This window comes from Marmota marmota, unplaced genomic scaffold, assembly GCF_001458135.2.
Source record: "Marmota marmota marmota unplaced genomic scaffold, marMar, whole genome shotgun sequence".
In the NCBI taxonomy this organism is placed as follows: Eukaryota; Metazoa; Chordata; class Mammalia; order Rodentia; family Sciuridae; genus Marmota; species Marmota marmota.
Window position 1 is genome coordinate 21,732,344 of NW_026000057.1, and position 23,055 is coordinate 21,755,398.

The 23,055-nt window shown below is 32.2% G+C and overlaps 1 protein-coding gene across 1 annotated transcript in view; it reads left to right on the plus strand.

Annotated features, from left to right (window-relative positions):
• The window catches only part of Mmrn1 (multimerin 1), a 61,919-nt gene that overhangs the window by 19,799 nt on the left and 19,065 nt on the right, over positions 1-23,055 (plus strand). Inside the window, exons 3-6 of the mRNA XM_015484556.2 lie at positions 1,990-2,109; positions 4,789-4,895; positions 16,004-16,132; positions 19,573-19,746. Of these exons, the coding sequence (XP_015340042.1) occupies positions 1,990-2,109; positions 4,789-4,895; positions 16,004-16,132; positions 19,573-19,746 (530 nt within the window). The remainder of the gene's footprint in view (positions 1-1,989; positions 2,110-4,788; positions 4,896-16,003; positions 16,133-19,572; positions 19,747-23,055) is intronic.

The window sequence follows — 23,055 nt, forward strand, 5'->3', positions numbered from 1 at the left end:
AAAAAAAAAAAAAAAAAGGATCATCATTAGATTTGCATGATAAATTTAGTTATTCTTTTGGAGATTCCTTTGTTGTAGTTCTGTTAATTTATAAACCTATGTTTTTATTTCTTGCTTTTCCCAGTTCTTTGTTTTGAGATATTTTTGCCTTAGGTATCACTATGCTTTAGCAAAATATGCCCAAATCTCTCTCTCTCTCTCTCTCTCTCTCTCTCTTTCTTTGAATACTTAAAACATCTCATTCAAAAAAAAACCTTCCACAAGTTTTATGGTACTCAATTTTTCTGCTTTGGAAGGATTCCTTAGATGAGCTCAATAAGGAATGATTAAATCAAGATAATTAACATAGTCGCTTTTTTTTCTTTTCATATGGTATTTTTGGAATTTTAATATGATGTACTTAAGTAAGGTTTTACTTTCATTTATCCTTTAGGCATTCATTGAGCTTCTTAGATATGAGGTTGATTTTTTTAAATCAAATTTACAAAAAAATTTCATTCTTATTCATGAAATATTTATTCTGTCACAGTCTATCTCCTAGGCTCCTAAAACTCTTAACTATGCAATCTTAGGCCAAATTTTGTTAAGTATATCCAGTCAATTTTTAGTTCATAAAGTCTATGTTTCTTGTTCTATTAAATGTTTAACTGTTTTAGTCACTGGTTGCTAATTCTAACACCCGTGTCATCTCTGTTTCTACTGTTTACTGGAGTTTTACTCTATGAATTGGTCTTATATTCCTGCTTCTCACATCTAGCTTTGTTTACTGCTTCTTGCTTGGCACTGTGGACTGTTATTCAAGTGTTTCAGTTTTGTTGTTTGCAAGCATTGATGCATTTTGAAAGCTCTATTGAACATGGAGCTCATATTAAGCTTTCTCACTCTTTCAAGAATCATATGACTGTATCATCTGCTGTCCAGCATCTGAAACTATTGCTTTATGTCTTGGCTAGATAGAATTGTTAACATAGGCAGGTATAACCAATGTTCTGCTAGAGCTAGAAACAGAACTCTTTGAAGTTCATAATTTTAGTCAATTATTTAAAATTTATAAAATAAAATGACTTAAATTCTCATGTAAAACGAAGATTTATTGCTAAATAAACATTTAATTTATAGATTTATTTGAAGAGATTCAACATGTTTATTTTGGCTTTCCCCATCAACTGATGATTAGATTTTCATTTTAGCCTTTCAATACGTTTAAAATATTTATAGATTAAATTTTATACTGCTTTTGGTGAATTGAGTCTGAAGTCATTATCCTTGTTACTTTTTGCTATTGCAAATGATGTCTTCTTTGAATTTGTGGTCAGTACAAAGAAATGTAATTGATCTTCAAGTCATGGGGGAAATAAATTGATTAGCTATTATAAATTTTTATATTAAACTTGAATACACTGCAGACCTCTTATTAATTATAATAGTTTGCATCTAGAATATTGTATTTTCTTTACAATCAAAACATCTTCTGAGCTGTATACGGTAGTATATGCCTGTAATCCCGGGGGCTTGGGAGTCTGAGGCAGGAGGATTGAAAGTTCAAAGCTAGCCTAAGCAACGTAGTGAGGCCCTAGGCAACTTAGCAAATCCTGTCTCTAAATGAAATATTAAAAAGAGATGGGGATGTGGCTCTATGGTTGAGCTCCCCTGGGTTCAATCCCTAGTAACACACACACAAATATATTCTGTTAATAACAGGTGTTTTTTTTTTCTATTTTGTTCTTTATCATTATTCAGTTTATTTAATTCTCCCTTATTGCACATTATCCAAACTAATAGACCTAGATCTGAGTATCCTATCTCAGTACTGAAATGTAGTAATCAGTCTATTCTGTCTAATATCTACATGTCTTAAAGCTAGATATCATCTTTAAGACAGCTAACCTACAATACTTGCAGAAGTTGATATAGGCACATGAATATAGTTTTGATGGAAAGGATATTTGCTGACAGTGATCTTTATAATGATATTGATTTATCCCCTAGGAACTGGTGTGCTTATGTACATACCAGATTATCTCCCACGGTGATACTGGACAACCAGGTCACTTATGTTCCTGGTGGAAAAGGACCCTGCAGCCGGACCATTGGATCCTGTCCCTACACGTATGTAATGTTTCTTGAAAACACAGCTTGTGCTATTATCATTATGACTGAGAATATGCAAAGTTAGTCATCTCATGCATATATGTGTAGTAGGGTCAAAGGAGGGCCATCACATTAGACCTTCAGTAAGTTAAAATGCAGATCCTAATAATACTTGTGTCATATGATTTTAAAATCACATGAGATAATGCAGTAATATACTTGACCTAGTGCCCGGTGCATTGTGAATATTTAATAAATGTTAACACGTTTCTTTCTATTTTTATAGTCATATCACTTTCATTCTATATTCTGACCAACAATGCTATCTTTATGAAATAAAAATCCAGTTTTGAAGATTTATTTATTATTTCTTCATACTAACTCAGAGAGGATTCTGTACATACCATATTCCACCGCATAATCATTGCAGATTTTATGCGAAGTTATTTTGTAAAAAGAAGTGGGCTGCGACCATTATGTGAAGCTTTAAAAAAAATTGTGCCAGTATTACTTTAAAAAAAATTATTTCTACACTGTCTTTTGTTTAAGATAAGGATCCATGGAATACTTGTGAATATACATTAATGCAGTGGTGACTATGATACAATGCAATACGGTAACTTGGCACATATTCTAAAATTTAAAAAGCAATTGCAATTATGTATGGTAAAGCAGTTAAGTGGGGCCTTTCTTCTTGTGTCTATTTTAATGACCCATGTTATTTAGTTGTTTTTTTTTTTTTTAATTTATGTCATTGCCCTAAAATGTAGGGCTGAGCACTTGATAAATTCTCTGAATTCATGTAGTCACAGTAGCTCAGCTGGAGATGTTCCTGAAGAGCCTGCAATAAAAAAAATTGAATTGCTATTCAGGCCATGATGGCTAATGTTATGCAGATTGTGGTACAAATAACTCAGGAAATGAATCTGACACATCAGCAATCTGGAACAATGCACAGTAAGGGTACATAAAATCAAGGTGTTTCTTACTCCCATGGGGGATAGCTAAGGTTCATGGTCCAGAGAACTAAGCACATCTTAGGGATTTGAAAGAGCTGAGCTCCAGTTCTGCCTTCAGCATTTACTCACTTTGTGATAATTTCCTTGTGAACATAAGACACAAAGAATGCATTGTTAATTCTTCAGTAATGAAACTATTACCACTGTAACCCCTATCATATTGTCCTTCTGGGTTCAAGGTGAGCTCTTTGTTATTTTTTTTCTCTTTAAATAAGCCAGAAATACTTATTTTTATTCTTATCTATCTTTTTTGTACGTTTGAATGGATCTCTCCATTCGTTCACTATTTCAGTACTTAAACAGTATTTGTCACCTTTCCTGTTATTGTATCTGAGTTACATACAACAAATACTCAGTTTTCCAAATCAGGTAAATCAAACCCAATGGTGATTCAACTAATTGTGTGAGCCTCTCCCTACAAACTTTGAACAAAGCCCATTTCCAAACTGGCTCACTTTCAATTAAGCTGTAGTCGTTGGACTGGATATGATATTTCACAGAACAGAATTATTTACTAACTATAATTTATTGAAATTTTAGAGATGGAAATAAATCTTATAACTCCCTTTATAATTGAGGAATGACCTTGGACACTTAGAGTTACCTGCACATTGTAACACAACCCAAAACCACAGTCACTGAAAGCTCAGTCTGTTAGAATATGCTATCATCCACATATCCAAGGGCTTCTCATGCTCATGGATAGTAGCTGACAAATTCGAGGGTGTAAGCCTGGCCCACACAACATGGGTTAAAATTCCAGTTCTATCACTTTTAAATGTGGGACTCTGAGCAAGTTATTTTATCTCTCTGTTTTGAGGTTTCTCAGCAGCAAATCAAGACAATAGTATTTTCATCATAAAAATAATATGAGGTTTGGGCAAGAAAATATGTGACTATTTCATAGACCCATTTGATAAATATCATCTATGTGTAAGAGTCATGGATAAGAATAATGTGGCCAAATTGATTTTATGACTTATATTTACAGACATGTAGTCTGCAATTTAGTGATTTAGTACCATTCACTAACTATAGAGTAATTGTTATATTGAAAGATTATAACATTAATTTTCTTCCATGATTTTAATCTCAGAAATAATATTTTTGCACATTAGACACTTTGTCTCCCTCCCTCACTTTCTTTCTGAAATACTGGATAGCAAAAATAGTAGATAGTATAATTTTAAAACTGGGAGGAGAGAAAATAGAGATTGAATGAGACAATTAGATCTCTAGTATCCAATTCGTTTCAAGTTGCTTGATATTCTTCTAGAAGAAATGAGGACCTTTTCTTTGAAACAATATAGGAAATAATAGAATTGAAATAAAGTAAGTTATTCCTGTATAACTCTCCAAAATTTGAAATTAAAATAAGTTCTAATATTGATTTAGCTAAAAAACATTATTAAAGGAAAAGCTGAAATATCTTTAGAAAATGTAATGAAAGAAATTGAAAATATCAAAAGTATAACCACTAATGTTTTTTGTAGTGTATTCAAAGAAATCTAAGTTTGGCAGTTTCAGATATAATATTGATGCTGAAGATCGTGATTATAACAGCTAACACAAAATGCTTATTATACATCAGGCATTGTTTCAAATGCTTTATATTTATAATTCCTACTGATAATATGAGACAAATAATCTATTTTCCTGCAATTTCTCTCCCCTCTAGATCCCAGCAGAGAACTAATCCTGTCTATAGGATGCAACATAAAATTGTTACCTCATTGGAATGGAAGTGCTGTCCTGGATACAGTGGACCAAAATGTCAGCTAAAAGGTACACTCTGTTATTAATTTCATAATAACAATTACAAGCATATAAAGTCTGAAAAATTGATGAATGATTTTATAGAAGAAAATAATTATTTTTTCCCTTTTGAATGAGGGTAAATAAACATATAGTCAAACTATTATTTTTTTTTTTAAATTTCTGACTTGATAGCTATTGATAGCACCCTAAAATCTTAAACTATCCTTTAGTTTCTCCCTCCATTTCCATGTTGGCTTTATATGATGAGTAAATAAAGATCTTATTAAATATCTTATTTTTTCTTAACACTAGAAAAATATGTGCTACAAAATATAGCACACTATGATATCAAGAATATTAATTTTATGTTAAGTAATTATTAGAAGTGACTGTAGGTATAAATAAGAATAACATATAGCTTTGTCTCAGCTTATTTGAAATAATGCACATATGAATGAAATTCCATATTAAAGAATATATCAAGTATATGAATAATTCTTCTGTTTAATCCTAATAGAGCAAATTTTTTCAACTGAGATTTTAAGGATTTTCTGGTGGCAAAGCTGATCAAACACATGGTAACCTGCTGTGGCCTAACATCCATGTGACTATTATTTTGCTTTTGGCTTTAAACAGGTTGCCTTTGAAAAATAAGATATGGCATCAGCATACATATTTTAAATGAATGAATATTACAAGAAAGGCCGTTAGCAGTGGTGGGGAATTCAATCAACATTGTAAGAGACTGTGATTAAAAATTAATGTAAGTGTGGAGAAACCATTATGATTCACATTAAGAAAAAGAAAATTATAATACAAGAGCTCTAGGAATCTTGCAATTTAGTTAGGGATATTATAGATAGTTTTGCTAGCTGTACAATGAAAATCTGTAGGCAAATTTCTCTGTAATGCTATTTATTCTGGGTCTGGCCTGAATTTCAGAGATGATAGAAAAAATCAATGCATTTTCAGACCACAGCATGAACATGTACTCATTTATAATCAGATACAATAAAATTTTAAAGAAGGGACTGGGGTTGTAGCTCAGTTGGTAGAGTGTTTGCCTTGCATGTGTGAGGTACTAGGTTCAATCCTCAGTACCACATAAAAACAAATAGAGGTATTGTGTCTGTCTACAACTAAAAAAAATATTTAAAAAATTTAAAGCAAATATGATCTATACTGAAAATATCTGAATATGAGATAATAAAGCATATTCTGAAAAGACCCAAATATACCCTGTTTTCAGAGGACTTCTGATTTCCATGAGACATATATTCACAATGGTAAAATATATTTGTTCTTGTTTATCTTTTACAGATGAATAAAAATTCTAGACAGTATTTAGAATCATATTTCTCAGGTTTATATTTATCTTTTTATATAAGAAAGGATATTTGGGGAATGATAATTTCATTATTATTTCTTGAAGATTCAAGTGGTTGCTTGAAGAATGCCTTCTAGACATTTGGGATATCATTATACACTTTGCTGTATAAGGGCTGAATGTAGATATGTGGCAGGGAGCAAAGTCTTCAGGTCAAAGAATATCACCGGCTCTAACTGCTGAGGATTGCAATTACTCCCTGCTTCAGCCTTGTGTACCTGAAAATTGATTCTCCCTGCTACCACCCCACAGTGCTCTGGATAGATCCCAGTATCTGGCATGCTAGGCATGCACTTTACCATCCTACCACCAAGCCCCAGCCCTTGGTGAATAATTCTTAATCACTATGGTGAAATACATCCACAATGGAGGAAAAAACAATCCCATAGATTGTAAATATACACACAGAAACAAAGTCTAGTTGACAATTTAAAATATCTACTATGTACTATTATTTCCATTTGTCAAAGTATTACATCAAGAGGATGACCTTTGATTATTTAGTGACATTTTGTATTCTAATTAAAAACAACTTGTGAATATTTTTAATACAAAATTACAAATTGTTGTCTTAATTCACATTGACAAAAGTATCCCAAAACATTTTACTTATGAATTTCTGTCACAATCATATAGTTAGAACTACTCATAATTCAGCTATCCACTGATCAAGTTGTTGTGGAAAGATCTATTTTCTATTGGAATCTTGGTGGAAATAATTCTCTGAAGGCAGGAATACCCAGTGTGTCATGATGTCAGAGAATTCTAAGATAACTTTGATTCCAAAAGAATGTCCTATTACTTCATACCATTCTTCTCTTCACTTTTATTGCAGTCCATAAAGACTGTTGAGTTTTTTATCAGTGCAATAGAAGCACTGTTGATACCAAGAACTATTGTGTGAGTTTTCCCCAGATCAGTTCTTCATTATCTCTAGCCTAGGGATTTAGACACTTTTTCCCCTCCTGACTACCCAATTATATGCCAAGTACCCGTGCCATCACCCCACACCCTTTCTATCACACTTGATAAATGTGCCACCAGCCTTTTATTCTTACACAGTAAAGAAAAATTGTCCCCCAGAAGAAAAAAACAGTGTTTGACAACACTGTCATATGTTGTCTCATGTGACAGGCTGGCTCAAATATGGCAAGGATAATCAGTTTGGCTGATGTATTCTTCAAACCTCTTTCTGAACCCTCAAGGGTGTGGAATAACCTGAAAATGCAGCCACCATGACAGTCATTTCAGGACTGGTTCCTCACAGAGTCAGGAGATTATTTTACTCAGAAAGTCTGTAAGGTAGTATATTCACCTTACAAATTCTTCCTTCCTCAACAAGTTTCCTCCCCACAAACAAAATTAATTCCAGAACATTAAAAAGAACAGTTTCCTTTTAATTTAGATTGCAATAGGGACTATTAAATTTACAATAAGTATCAATAAATTGTAATAAAATGGTGTTGTTAGCAACTAGGCACCCTTTTTCTTCTTTCCCTCACTTTTCTACCTCATTCTTCTTCTTTCTCCCACTCTTTTTTAGATCTTCTTCAGGTCATTATTAAGGCATCAAAATTCATGAGGCATGTCATTGGTGTCTTATTCCACAATACACTGATCCGTCACACATACACACTTGTACTGCAGTTCAGATAATCAAAATAGTAGTATAGTTATAGGATATCTTATTAAAACTATTACTTACACTATCAAAAGGAACCAATTCTTAGGAAGTTCAAGTAGACTTTTATTGGCTAGGAGAAAGGATCTTTAAGTCCAAATAATAGTTTTGAGAGATTTTACATTTGCTGTATCTTTTGAGGGTTACAGGATTTTGCCTAATTTTATGGTATAATATTCAAGACATTTTTTGAAATGTCAGTAGAAAAATACCACTTAAGCCTGTCTTATAAAATTTGCAATTATGCACCTTTCCAGCAGATGTCTCTAAAATATTCTGAGTGTAACAAGAAAATTACAACTTGCTCTAAATGACACAAAGGAAAGGAAATTAAGTTCAAATAGTGTTAGATTAAAGAAAATGAAGAATTTTTCTTTGCACATCTGTTAAAAAATAGTCTATTTTACTCAGATTTTCTTTTTTTAAAATATTTTTAAATTGTAGATGGAAACAATACCTTTATTTATTTATCTAATTTTATGTGGTGCTGAGGATCAAACCCAGTGCCTCCACACATGCTAGGCGAGTACTCTTCGACTGAGCCATAACCTCAGCCCCTATGTTACTCAGGGAAAGATGTTTTATAAGGTTATGTTTTATGAAATTTATCACAGATATTATGAATGCTAAAAAGATGTGTGCATGCACAGATACACAGCTATTGGTAAACTGATTCCTACCAGATTTCTATTATCAATATATGATAAATATTTCATTTTACAATCTTGTGAAATAATTCAACAAGTTAATGAACCAACTGCTGAAACCAACATTTTCAATATGGGGTCCTCTGCAGTACAACTGTTTTAAAATGTAATTTAAATAATTTGAAAATTACAAAATTGAAAGAGGGAAAGCCTTTATTTCTTTTCACTTATCATAAGCATTCTCATCACTTATCTAGTTCTTCTCAGTAGTCTTTAACATTTTTTTTAAAGAGAGAGGTTTTTTTTTTTTTTTTTTTTTTTAGTTTTCGGTGGACACAACATCTTTTTTTTATTTTTTATGTGGTGCTGAGGATCAAACCCAGCGCCCCGCACATGCCAGGTGAGCGCGCTACAACTTGAGCCACATTCCCAGCCCAACATTTTCTTTTTTAGAAAGAACATTTCCTTCTTTCAGCATCTTGCTTAATAAAATTGTTATATTAAGTTAAAGAACACTGTTCCTTAAGTCTTTGTTGCACCATGCCTCCTGCTTAAATTTAACTATCTTTATATATTTACTAAATATTCACCATACAAATATTCATTTGATATTGCAGGATCAGCTGGAAATCTATCTTGTCAAGTCACACAGGAAGGTTTTCTGGAGCTAAGGGAGAAAGAGCAAGCATTCTCATTTCTGAGTTGCCATTAATGACTTCCTCCATATGGCTCAGAGACCTGGAAACAAAGAAGAAAAAAAAAAAACTTGCAAATAAAACCTGTCTAATTAAAAAGGAAAAAAAAAAAGCACCTAATAAGGAAGCTGTTGCTCTTGCTCTTGACACTTGCTGACCTTGATTCTCTAAGTCTTTGATCCACCAAGGTCAGAGTTTCCACTGTAGGAAGAAAAATAGAGCAGTTACATTAGCAGATAAGACAGAAGGAGTCCAATTTAAGAATTCTATTGCATTTACAAAAAAAAACCTAAAATGCACAAAGATCTTTAAAAGTTCATCGATTTAAATAAATGGTGTTCTGTTCTGCACCTGTCATTTAGAAAGGACCAAGAAAAAGAGACTTTGAAATCTGCATTCTAAAAACAAAGCAAAGGTCTGTCTTTAGGTGAAAGCAAAGATAGATTGCTTGGAGAATTTAGAATCTGTGGCAGTCCTTGTGGTAGAGAATACACTTGGGGTGACTGAAAGATTTCTAAATGAAAAAAAAATAAGAGTATTCATCAAAACCAGGCTGTCTATTACAGGAGAGTAACTGACTCCCCTGTCAGAAATCCTATCAGCTCTTCACAGCCTCCAGTTAAATCCCATGCAGTAAATTAGGATGAATGCAAGTATTGAACTCCAGTTGACAAACAGAGCTAGGAAAAGATAACATGAACTATTGAATTTGTAAAACAGGTATTTCCAGTTTTTAACAGCCTTGGCAGGAATCCCATGCAATGAATTCAGGAGCAAACAGGTTCATGTGACATCTGGATCCCAAAGATCTTTGTGTGATGCTTAATGGTTATTTCTTTATTTTGGAGTAAAATTTTCTCTTCTGCTTCACACACACACACACACACACACACAGAGTTATATTCCTTTATTGATCAATGTTTACAAGTATTTTCCAATTAAATTTTCTTTCAAATCAATCTTTTTAAAATTTCACCAATATTTGAGAAATATATTGTATATCTACATAAAGAGGAGTTAGTCATCAAATATCAGAATGTGTAAGAAAACTACAGACTTCCCTTTGATAAACCTATTTGCTATTTTTTATCCATTTCAATTTCTTTCCTTTTTATTTCTCATAGTTTGTCATTTACTTTGTCCTTCGACACTTGTGACTGATTTTAAAATTTCTTTCTTATGTTTTTAGTTTCTATTTTGAAAGTACTGGTTTTCTCTGGCACGCCATTTTCTATGACCTTGTTTATAATATAGTAGCATCTCTAGCAATTCACATTCTATGACCTTGTTTATAACACAGTAGCATTTTTCCAGATCACATGAATGAGATTTATCTGGAATTCTTTTGAATCTAAGGTTGGTGGTAAATTAGACCTTGATGCTCTTCATTTGCTTTCTGTCTCTTCCTGATACATTACCTCTAATCTGGGTTTGTTCTGACTTCCTGAATGTTTAGGTTCTTGCTGAAATGGGTAACTCAGAGAGAACTATAACTTGATGGAATACTCTACTCAAATTTCATCTAAGACATGAGAAGACTTAAAATACTCCTTTTACCTCCTCATATGTGTGCATTGCACATATGGTGTGTGTTTGTGTGTGTGTAAGAGAGATACACAGAGACACCTAATTTCCCCAGCCCTGGAGGAATTCTAAGTAAAACATAATGTTATAGTCTCCATATTAAATGCACAATGTCCAATACTTTGCAAAAGTTGAAGTGAAACTATTTCCTTAAAAATTAAATTGCAATTTAAAAGAAAGCTTTAATATTCATAATACATTTTTAGCAAACTTTGAACTCCTGAAGACTATAAACAAGCAAAATCAACCTGCCTCTTGATTTTGAGGATAAGGTGGGAAGGGTCTGGGGTCATATTCAAACATTACCCACTAATTCAGTAATATTGATCAATATATAAAAGATTAAGAATGCATTATTTATTTTCTTCAATTAAAACATGTAATAATTTCTATGATCATCAAGGATGTCTTTCTATTGAATTATCTATTAAGCACTATTAAAGCAAAAGCAATTGTATTCAATTTTTTCTAAAGTTTAAAAGCTGCATTTTAAAATATTTAATATCTATATTCTTAACTATATTATGAAAATTATTATAGGAATTTCCTATTTCAATTAATCATAGAGCTTTGTAAAAATTTTTGGCCAAATTAAGGACTACGTAAATCAAGGAACATTGACTTTTTTACTTTTGTCAAATAAATTTAATTTTTATATAACTTATTATGGAAATCTATTCATTTTCACATGTTATTGATTATTATATTTATTTTCACATAATGTATACATATATGTACCTTAAATAACATATATAAATATGTGTATAAAATAGAATATATATGCTTCAAATGTAAATATTTTCATAGTGTATATGAAATTTTAACAAAGGGATTTCAGCAAGAACATTACAAAATGCCTTTTTATCCATAGGCTGCCATTAAAGTCTAAACATTCTCCCAGTGTTTATTATTTCAATCTGTAACATATGCTCTTCTTTTCATCTCTGAACTCAAAATATTTTGTCTGAAAAACTTGGCTTACTTTCTCAGTACTATTCTATTGGCTCTGTTTAAAAAATTTAATACATTTTCATGAGCACAATTTGCATGGAAACATTGTTTTCTTTATTGTTCATATGTATGACTATAATATTAACATAGTATTAAAGATTATTTTTCCTTCTAATTTCCTGAGATAAGGAAAACTATTAATTGTATACAAATTCCTGATTTTTAAATTTTATATAAATTACATATAAAACATTTAGGTGTAAAAGCACTCAAGTTGTATAATAATATTTAAAATTTTAATTTATTTGACTTTTAGGTTTTCGAAGAAGTTGTTCTCTCATTTTATTAGATATGTGCTTTACAAACTATAGTAACATAAAAATGATTTCCAATGATATCTCTATGTCAGAATTAATATATTAAGTAAATTCCCTAATATTTATATTTTCTGAAATGGTTTATTACTTCAAATATAGATAAATAATGTTTAACATTTTGATTTTATTTCCTAAGTGTTTTTATTTTTACTAAAGTGATTTTTTATAAAGTATTATTTTTTTCTGTGTTTTTATTTTTCATAAAGTATTTTTAAAATGTTTTATTATTTTAAATGGTTTGCTTTGATGAAAACTTTTATCCTTAAAATTTTAATTTTACAAATTTCATAACATTCTTTAATATTTTCCTCTTCATTATTAACTATTGCAAGTGAACTTCAATACACTGTATGTAAATGCAGTCAATACAATGTAAATGAAAGTTGGTTAAGTAATTTTAATTTTAAATGATTTATACATTTGGAATATTATTTGAATTTAATACAAGGGAAAATGATACAATAATTTTTATTGAAAAGTTAATTTTCATTCCAGAAACACAATTTGTTTTTTATTGAATTTACTTTTGATTTGATATGAGATTTTTATTTTGATATTGTACACACTGAAAAATGTTTCAATTTGATTTTTGCATAGTATGATTAAAAATCCAGATCCAAATTCAAAACTGGTAAAATTTCTACCTTTCTTTTCTTAAATTGAACAAATTCACACTCATGATACCTGAACTATTTTAAAAATTTAAACTTTTGTCCCTTTCAGTGATTGGATAATTCTTTATAAATTCCTGAAGAAGAAATATTAAAAAACCCTGCAGATAGGACAATTAGAACATTCTAAGTAGTCAAGTAAGTACCTAATGACTTGGCTCTAAGAACTAAATAAGTCACAGGTAATGGTAAACCAGTTATGCTAGTAAAACACTACATTTCACAAAGCCTATACAGTGCACAATGTGGACCCAACAAATTTCTAGTTCTGAAAAATAGTTCTCAGATGTTGCTGCAATAGAAATTCCTTTCATCATGTGTCCTGCAAAACACATCCTTTACCATGTATCCACAACTAACTGGAAATAAATTGCTATTATAATTTTTAAGTTAATTTTATCAGTTATTGGGTATCATCACTTCATATTTTCCAAAAAGTATACCTGTATTTCAATATTTCAATAGTTGGTAGACCACACTGATACATACTAGCTAAACACAATCTTGAATTTGTGGGAGGATGTGGATACTTCTAGGTGAAACTGAGGAGCAACAGCCTTGCTTCTGATAGAAATGATTTGTTTGTTTGTTTGTTTTACCCTGAGACTTTCTAAGATGTCAGTGGACTCTGGATGTGACTTCTGACAGAGTAGAACAAACATGTTCCATATGCTTCAAGCTCAGGAGCACCTGTTACAAGGGTGTGTCTACATAGGGTGAGGGGGGGATAAGAAGCTGTGAAAAGTGCCTCCATATTCTACCCATGCCATTTACTTCTGATAATGGCCCCCTTTTTATGGAATGGTAGGAGACTCCAGGTTTTTATTTATATGATTTTTAATAAATCATGTATTTAACACGTGCCCTGTTTATCAACTGGCAGGCTGTTTAAATAAATCTACAAAGATTGACTTCTGGATTGTAATTTTAATAAGAAAATGATTGTATGTTCTGCCTTATAACAATAAATTTACTTAATAGAATTGGAATACTTTGCAATTTTTTTTCAAAATATGGTAGCTCTTAAGCAGAGCTGCACATTGGAATCGCCTATAAAATTAAAATTTATAAAGTACACACATACTCAATTCTCTAGGGTAGATAAACTGGACCAGAATCTTAGGTGGGGAAATGGAAGAACATGCATACTCTCAGCAATTCAAAGATTACAGATGCTTCGCTGTTCTATCCATGTGAAAAGCCTGCACTCTAAAGGATTAGTAAAAACAAAGGAAAAAAACCATAGTACATGTCAAAAGTTGACAGAAAGGAACATTTGAACAGTAACCTTTTTTGTATACCTGAAAATGGTCTAGATTTTGTTCTCACCATAATTATGTTTTATGTCTTAATAAAATATTAACTTATCACCATGTTAAGGTACTGCATTTAAATGCTTGTTGTCCCTATCATCTAGCTCAAAATTTAAGGAGTAAGAACATGAAAAGGCCCTTGGTAATCCTGGTAAGCCACCTGTTCCTACTGCTATCAATCCTTACAAGTTTGTGTCCTGAACACTGTCTGCTTGGAGAAACATGAAGGTAGTGGGGTGAGAAGTTGCTAAGGAGGATTTATCTTGACACTTTACTCCAGTGGAGCATGTGTAACAATCACCCTGAGGGCTTGTTAAAACACAGACTGCAGGCCCACCCCAGAGTTTCTTAAATTATTAATTTGGGATAGGGGGATAGAAGAGCTGCAAGTACAAAAGTTCCAGGAGCTGTTGGTACTGGGGACTGCAATTTGAGGACCTTTGTTTTACTCTCCAGGCACACTTTTGAGTCGACAGATATAAATTTCCAGGAAAAAAAAAATCTCTTATTATACCATCTAAAGAGGATCCATGACAGACATTTTATATAATAATTTAATAGACCTATTTTTATGAACTAATTTGTATTTAGGTTACAAGAACCTAGGATTTAGGAGATTAATGCTTTTCCCTACCTACCTCAGGCCCAAATAATTATACTTCTCCCTAAGCAGAACATTGTTTTTCTACCATTGAATAAATAAAAAATTACACAGTAGAGGCCAAAAGGAAAGGAAAAGAAAGCAGTATCAAAACAAAAACTGTGGACATGAATGAAAATCCATTAATTAGCTCAATGCCCTGAAGAAAAGAAATGCAAAATTCAATCTAACAACAGCAACTAACCCAAATTACTGCCAAGTCTATTATATTTCTTTTTATGGAGTAAAAAACTTCAGTATTATTGTCACAGCCACATATGCCTTAGGGAACATAATTAACATGTGCCAGAGGTGCAGAGTTTCACTGGTACATGATTTCACATGGGAAGAAGCCTAGCAGACACCAAACACTTGTTTGCACAAGTCTGATATGCAGAATTTAATGCATAAATTTGTTCATTCAAAGTCCAAGAATTATAGACATACATTATTTAGTGTATTCAAATTTTTAAAAAAATCTCTCTAAATTGTTTTTCTCAATGAAGAGTCACACTACCACTGAAAATATCACTAGATTTATGGGAAATAGGATTCTTTAAGAGTAGATAGTAAAATTTCCATTCTTCTGAAATTTCATTGGCATCATGGGTTAGCACCTTAGAGATGTACCTGTAAGTTTACTTTTACTTTTAGTCCCTTAGAGACTATGTGCTTTTTTAAAATATGGGAAGAACCCTTTTAATTGGTTCTATTATTTAAATAACTATCTCCTCCCCCCAGGAAAGAACCTGTAGTGCCCCCTTACTTTCAAGTAGTCACTGGTCAGAAATTCTACCATTAAAAGATTAGCCTTTGTGGCGGTCCACTTATAAGGCTGCTGTACTTTTAATACAGCAGATTTTAAAGTCCAATTTTGCAGGCAGTTTACATCCTTCTCCCATCCCACTCAAATGAAAAAAAAAAAAAACACCATCCATTTTTTGTTTAAAGGAATTATGAATATTTTTTTTTTCCAGGCAGAGTTAGAGTGGTGTATTTCCAATTCCAGTGTGGTGTCACACTGCCCTGTGACTGGGGGCGGGGCAGCTTACTCTTGCAATCATCCTAGACCATCACGCTTCAGTACCCAGGAAAATGAATGTCAGCCACAATATTGCTCAGGACTGGAAAAAAAAATGAGGCAGTTCCAGTGCTTAACACTCTCTCTTCTCTTTTTGTTTCCATCTAGCTCAGGAACAGCAGCAATTGATGCACAGCAACCAGGTTGAAAGTCACATAGCTATTGACAGAGGAACAGTCGAGCAGCCTCAGCAGCAGCAGCAGCAGCAGCAGCAGCAGCAAGACTGTGGTGACTCAGGTCATAGATTGTAATTACTATCATCTCTAACCCAATTATTGTCAACAAGGTTTATTTCAACTTCCAAACAAGAATTCTCAGCTGTCAAATGTGTGATGGTGACACATTAACATACTCCTAAACCTTTTCTATTGGTGCTGGATGTGGGGAGAAACTGGATGTGCTGCAGATTCTAGGGTGAAAAGATGGAGAATAATTATTGAAGCATTGTGTGCAAACACAGAAGGAGAATACAAGTACTGTGATACTCAGTTATAAGGAAAAGAGCACATTTCTAAAATAAAGTCAAACCTTCATCCTCTAAACAGTGCAATCATGGAAGACACGGGTTTCGGAATCAGAGAAGGAAAGCTTTCTTCCATTGGTTTAGAGGAGATCAGGAATGTTTCTCATGACTAAGAAATACCAAGGACCTTGTGTTGATCAAAAGTTGGCATGCTATATTTTTTCTCATTCTTCTAATCATAAATGTTTTACCATATTTCTTGGGCTTAAATTTAGGTCTAAAAAATATAAGGGTGGTTGGTGCTAACATCTCTTCTCTGGGCTTGGCAGAGATTTGGCATATAAAATAGGGCAATCAAATTGAGAAATGTGACTTAAGGAGAATCTCTTTAAGAATGCAGGTGAATATGCCTTAGAAACTGTCTTCTAATGCATTATAGGGATTGGAATTCAGAAGCTTTATAAAATACTGTCCAATCCTTGAATCATTAAAGTTATATGTAAAGGGATAGAAAATGTCATTGCTGTATAAAGTGATCCAATTTAAATTCTATATATCTCATTAAGGAATGCCCCAGTAAACATTAAAATTCTCAGAATATAGCTACTGTTATATATATAAAGCTACACATATGTAATGCTGGGTCATTGGATTTATTTATTTTTTATTGGTGCATAATAATTATACAGAATAGTGGGTTTCATTGGAACACATTCATAATGCATATAATAAAATTTGATTAATTTCATTTCCCACTACCTCCCCTTTCTCTACCCTGCCCCCTCCCCTTTCTCTACCCTACTGGTTTGTCTTCTGTTTTCATGAGATCCTTTTTCTTGTTTTTTTTTTCTCTAGCATTCACATATGAGAGAAAACATACAGTACTTTATTTTCGGAGCCTTTCATATTTTGTTTGACATGAAGCTCTCCAGTTCCATCCATTTTCCTGCAAATGACAAGATATATTTTCTTCCTTATGACTGTATAAAGTGGTATTATGTATATAGATCATATTTTCTTTATGCATTAATCTGTTGAAGGATACCTATAATAGTTTAATGACTCATCTTGTGAATTTTGCTGTGATAAACATTGATACCCATGCATCTCTATGATATGCTGACATTAATTCTCTTGATTAGATACCTAGGAGTGTTATAGGTTGGTCCCATGGTGATTCTATTTCTAGTGTTTTGGGGAACATCCAAACTGATTTCCACAATGGATGTACTAATTTACATTCCACCAACAGTGTATAAGAGTTTCTTTTTACCAACATTCTTATTGGCATGTATTCTTATTTATATTTTTAATGATTGCCATTTTAACTGGAATGAGTAGAAATCTCACTGTTGTTTTGATTTGCATTTCTCTAATTACCAAAGATGTTGAACATCTTTTTCCTGCATTTGTTGGTTATTTGCATTTCTTCTTTGAAAAATGTCTCTTTAGTTCATTTGACCATTTATCAATTGGATTATTTGGGTTTTGTTGTTGTTATTGTTTGTTTTGTGGTTTTTTATGGTAATTTTTTTAGTTCTTTATATATCCTGAATATTAAATCTGGTCAGAAGAGTAGCTGCCTCAAATTTTCTCCCTTTCAGTAGTCTGTTTCTTCATGCTTTTGTTTCCTTTGCTGTGTAGAAGCTTTTTAATTTGATGCAATCCCATTTATTAATTCTTGGTATTATTTCCTAAACTTTAGGAGTACTATTAAGGAAGTCATTGTCCACATCTTATGTTAGAGTAGTACCTCCACATTTCTTCAAGCTGTCATAAAGTTCCTGGTCTATCCCTAGGTTTTTGATCCATTTTGTATTACTTTTGTGCAGGGTGAGAGATTGGGATCTAGTTTCCTTCTTCTGTACATGGACATGCAGTTTTCCCAGTGCTGTTTGTTAAAGAGACTATCTTTTCCTCAATGTATGTTTTTATCACCTTGGTTAAGGTGACTGTCTCTGCAGGTTTGTCTCTGCATCTTCTATCGTATTCCATTGGCTATCCTGTTTATTTTGATATCAATACCATTGTTGCTTTTGTTACTATAGTTCTGTATTATCATTTGAAACCAGATACTATGATGCCTCCAGTGTTGTTCTTTTTTCTCAGAATTGCTTTGTCTATTCTAGGATTTTTCTTTCATATGAATTTTAGGACTGTTGCTTATAATCCTGTGAAGAATGTCACTGTTACTTTGATGGAAATTGTATTAAGTTTGTAGATCACTTCTGGTAATACAGTCATTTTAACAGTATCAATTCTGCCTATCCATGAATGTGGGAGGTCTTTAATTTTTAGTGTCTTCTTCTATTTCTTTGTTTAGTGTTCTGTGATTTTTCTTTGTATAGGTTTTGGTATACTTATTACTAGGTGGGATTTTTTTGAGACTATTGTGAATGAAATTGTTTATCTGATTTCTTTTACAGTGAATTCATCATTGGTGTATAGAAAAGCTATTGATTTTTGTATGTTGATTTTCTACCCTGCTACTTTGCTAAATTTGTTTATAAGCTGTAGCTTTATTAACAGTAAAAACAATGAGTAAACTGAGGAAAGAAGGAACTTACCTCACAAAGACTAATAGGATAAATCCCAAATCAACATCATACTGAATATGGAAAGATTGAAAGCATTTCCTCTGATATCAGGAATAAGACAATAGATGTCCCATTTCTGTTCAATATAGTACTTGAAATTTTACCTAGAAATATTCAACAAGAGGATTAAATAAAAGGGATACAAATAGGTAAGAAAGAAATCAAATTATGACTCTTTGTAGATGGTGTGATACCATTCTTACAAGATGCTAAAAGCTCTATGAGAAGATTTGGGTCATCAGATTGTGAAGCAGAAGATGAGCCATTAGCTCTGCAATCTCAAAAAAATTATTTTGGCTTTCCAAACTTCACTTTTGCCATCTTTTGACCATGTGACAATAACTATATGAGAGTTTTTTTTTAAATACAGAAATTCTAAGAAAATTTGAAACACTTTAGAAATCAGATATTCTAATACTTTTTTAAAATTCTATCTTTAAATAGCCTTAAGAGTCAGGCTCTGCTTTTTGGTAAGTGAATGTAGCCAGTTACTTATATTTTCAAATTTATTACTGCAAACATGATTTATTTGAACTATCTTTAAATCTAATATGAAATTTGAGTGGTTCTAAATATATATTTTCAATGCTTCCAATTTTCTCTTCTTCTACATGCAGCAGTAATACAAAAAATGACTGACCAGATGAACCAGCAATCCATGAAAGTGATGCTTCTGCAGAAGAAAGTTGACAATATTTCTTTGGCTATGGATGACGTAAGGAACACATATTCTTCCCTAGAAAGGAAAATCAGTGAAGATAAAGGCAGGGAATTTCAGTCTTTTCTAAAAGGTAAAAAAAAATAAAATAAATGGCTCTTTCAGTTCATACAAAAAGAAAATGATTCATCTTTTCTTGTGTCACTTTGGGATCTTTGCTGTAGATTGGGTGATACGGAAGTCTACAACATTTTTTTAATGAGATATTTTATAATCACTCAACTTCTGAAATAACTTGAAATACTATATCAAAATATTTTTTACTATGTGCACAAATCTTTGAATATTCCATATGGTTGATTGATGTTATATACCTAGTTACAGAATAATTGTCTTATGGTTAAAATCCATCATGGGTAATATCCAGTTCAAGAATAGAGACAGTGCTGAGGTAATGATTATCAAGGCAAACTAGATTCACAGATGTCTCAATATTATTGACAGAGGTATTGAGAATAAATCTGAAGTGGTTATCCCAGAAATTATCTAGGTCATGTTTTATAATCAATAAAGTATATTCTAAAACATTCCAGTTCAGAAAAGTAAATTTGCAATATAAATCGGATTAAGTTTTATCTGAATTCTGTGCTCTTAAAACAACAAGCTTAGAAGTATGCTGTGCTCTTTTATGGAGAATCTATAGCATAGATAATCTATTTTCTGTTAATTCAGTTTGTTGGCTAAATTTATTTCCTCCCAGCTATAGGACTGAGGTTCCTGCTTTTTTGAGATCTGTGAACTGAGGCCAATTCTCATCTTCTAGAGGCCACTGCATTTCTTGTCTCATAGTTTTCTTCCTCCACCTTCAAAGCTAGTGGGTTGAGTCCTTATAATGCCTCCCCAATATACTCTCTGCTTTCCTCTTCCAATTTTAAGAATGGATGTGATTAAATTAGACCTATCTGAATGACTAAAGACAATCTTAAGATCCTTAAACATATCTGCTAAGTCCCTTTTGCCATGTAAGGTAATATTCATAAGCACTGTGAGTTAGGATGTGGACCTCTTGTGGGGAGAGGAGTGTGAACCTTTCTGTCTACCATCAAGATTTATATATACATAGTAATTAGCATAGTAGTGTTATGCACAGGGTACAATGGGACCATTTGAGATTTGCAACAAATCCAGTGTAAGGGATCAGGGAATGCATTTAGGAAGAGAAGCCATCTCAACTGATATGTGGAGGATCAGGAGGAGATGACCTTTTGATAAGACTTGAATGTTTCAGGCAATTAGTTTGGTTACTAGGAGGATCCCAATGCACTGGGTTTATTGTATGTTTCCAAGTCTCAAGGTTAGTGGTCACTTTGACTTTGCTTTATTCATTAAAACTTTCTCACTAGATACCCCTATTTCTATACAATTTATTTATTTTTTTCTCTCTTGTGGTTCACATTTTTTTAAAAAAAACTAAGTAGTTATAGATTTGATGTATCATCCACTAAGAAAGACACTTTTGCAGCTCAATAGCAACCATGACTCCATTATGTTTTTCAATCATGTAAATAGTGCTATTCAGCTACTGAAATGAAGACCCTGTCCTACATAATTGATATGGCCAAAATTACCAATTAAAGCCATATAAGAAGAATTTTTTCTCTCTGAAGTAATAACATAAGAAAGAAGTTGGGCTGGGTTTGGAGCTCAGTGGTAGAGCGCTTGCCTAGCACATGTGAGGTACTGGGTGCAATTCAATCCTCAGTACCACATAAAAATAAATAAATAAATAAGATAAGGTATTGTATGTGTCTACAACAGAAAAATAAAAATAAAATATACAAAAGAAAGAAGTCAAAAAGAAACAGCCTATGATTGACTGTAACCATCTTAATGAAATTAGCAAAATTTGGTTAACACAACCCGGGAGATTTAGGCTTGTCAATGGCTTTTTGTAACCTACTAACCTATTAAAAAAATCTGGCACAGGAAAAAACTGACACATGAAAAATCATACTCACAGCAACAATAATAAAACTCCCTACTCAATAGCAGGGATAAGCTATGTCCTTAACACAATCATTAATTATGAGGACCAGAGGGCTTGTAGTTAATGAATATTCTTACAGGAAACAAAGACTAAACCCACCCCTAAGGTGCCAAGCTTGCCACAGCTTCCTCTCTTGTTTACTTCACATCCAAGGTTAAGAACAGTGCTTAATCTGCTAGTAACCATAGAAACTGTTGAAAATCAAATGTCTCAACTCCTCACAACCTATCTGAATGTTATGAAAAGACCCTATGTTCACCACCACAGAAAGGGCATGCAATTATGTCTGATATTAAATATATCTAAGTCACCAAAAACAATATTATTTTTTAAGAAAGTAGAAGCATTTAAGTCACATGAAACAGAATCAAAGAGTTCAAAATTATATTCCCACATAGATATTACCATAAGCCATCTTGGCATATTTTTTCAAAAATAGGTTTACATAAATATTTTTTGTAACAAATTGTGGAGATGTAATCTGAAACAGAAACAAAGTTTTAAGCTAATAATCTGTTCAGGTTTTTTTTTTTCTTCAGACCTTGCTGTGATTTTCTCTTTTCTCCAATATATTTTTTTTCATAAAGATTTTAAAGAATTATGGCTAAGGCATCTCATATTTTTCATTTCATAATTTCTCCTACTTACTTTGACCAAAATTCTGACCTGAATTTTACCTGACATTGTTTTTATCTGTATTTCTTATTCTGACTTTCAGGTCATGTAGTTTTTGTTTCCCAAGGTCAAACACCTAATTGTCATTATCTACAACTAATTAATTCAATAAAGCTTAACTTATATTTTATCTTTACAATCTTGAAAAGCATCTTTTGTCATAATTCTAAGGTTATAAACTCAAAGAAGGGTTAACCCCAACCTTATGTATGCTTTATTGCACTACCTCATTTTTTTTTTTTGCTATCATGAGAATTAAAATTAAGTTTAACTAACAGGAGATAATTAATTACCTGCAGATAGTGCTACAAAAGTAATTGCACTATGGAGTGGCACCTTTCTTTGGGGGAAGCTCATATAGTCTGTTTTTAAGACAAAAAATCTAATTTTCTAAATTTTATTTTTGATATAGGATACATACAGAATGTATTTAAAGAATATTTGTCAAATAAAAGGTGATTGGTTAAAGGCTGTCTGAATTTAGAAAATACAAATATTTTAAAACCTTTTGTTACAATTCAAAAGCTAGGAATTTTTATGTGTAACATCTCTTAATTGTGGCTATTTACATTTTTCTAATGAATTTATTCATTCTTGAGTACTCTGTGGTGTTGTGTGTCACTGACTATTATTCCATATTTGACATTTTTAAAAATGTTCCTATTACATGCAGACTAAGTTTTCTATACTTTTTGAACTTCAAAATTTATTTAAGTTTCC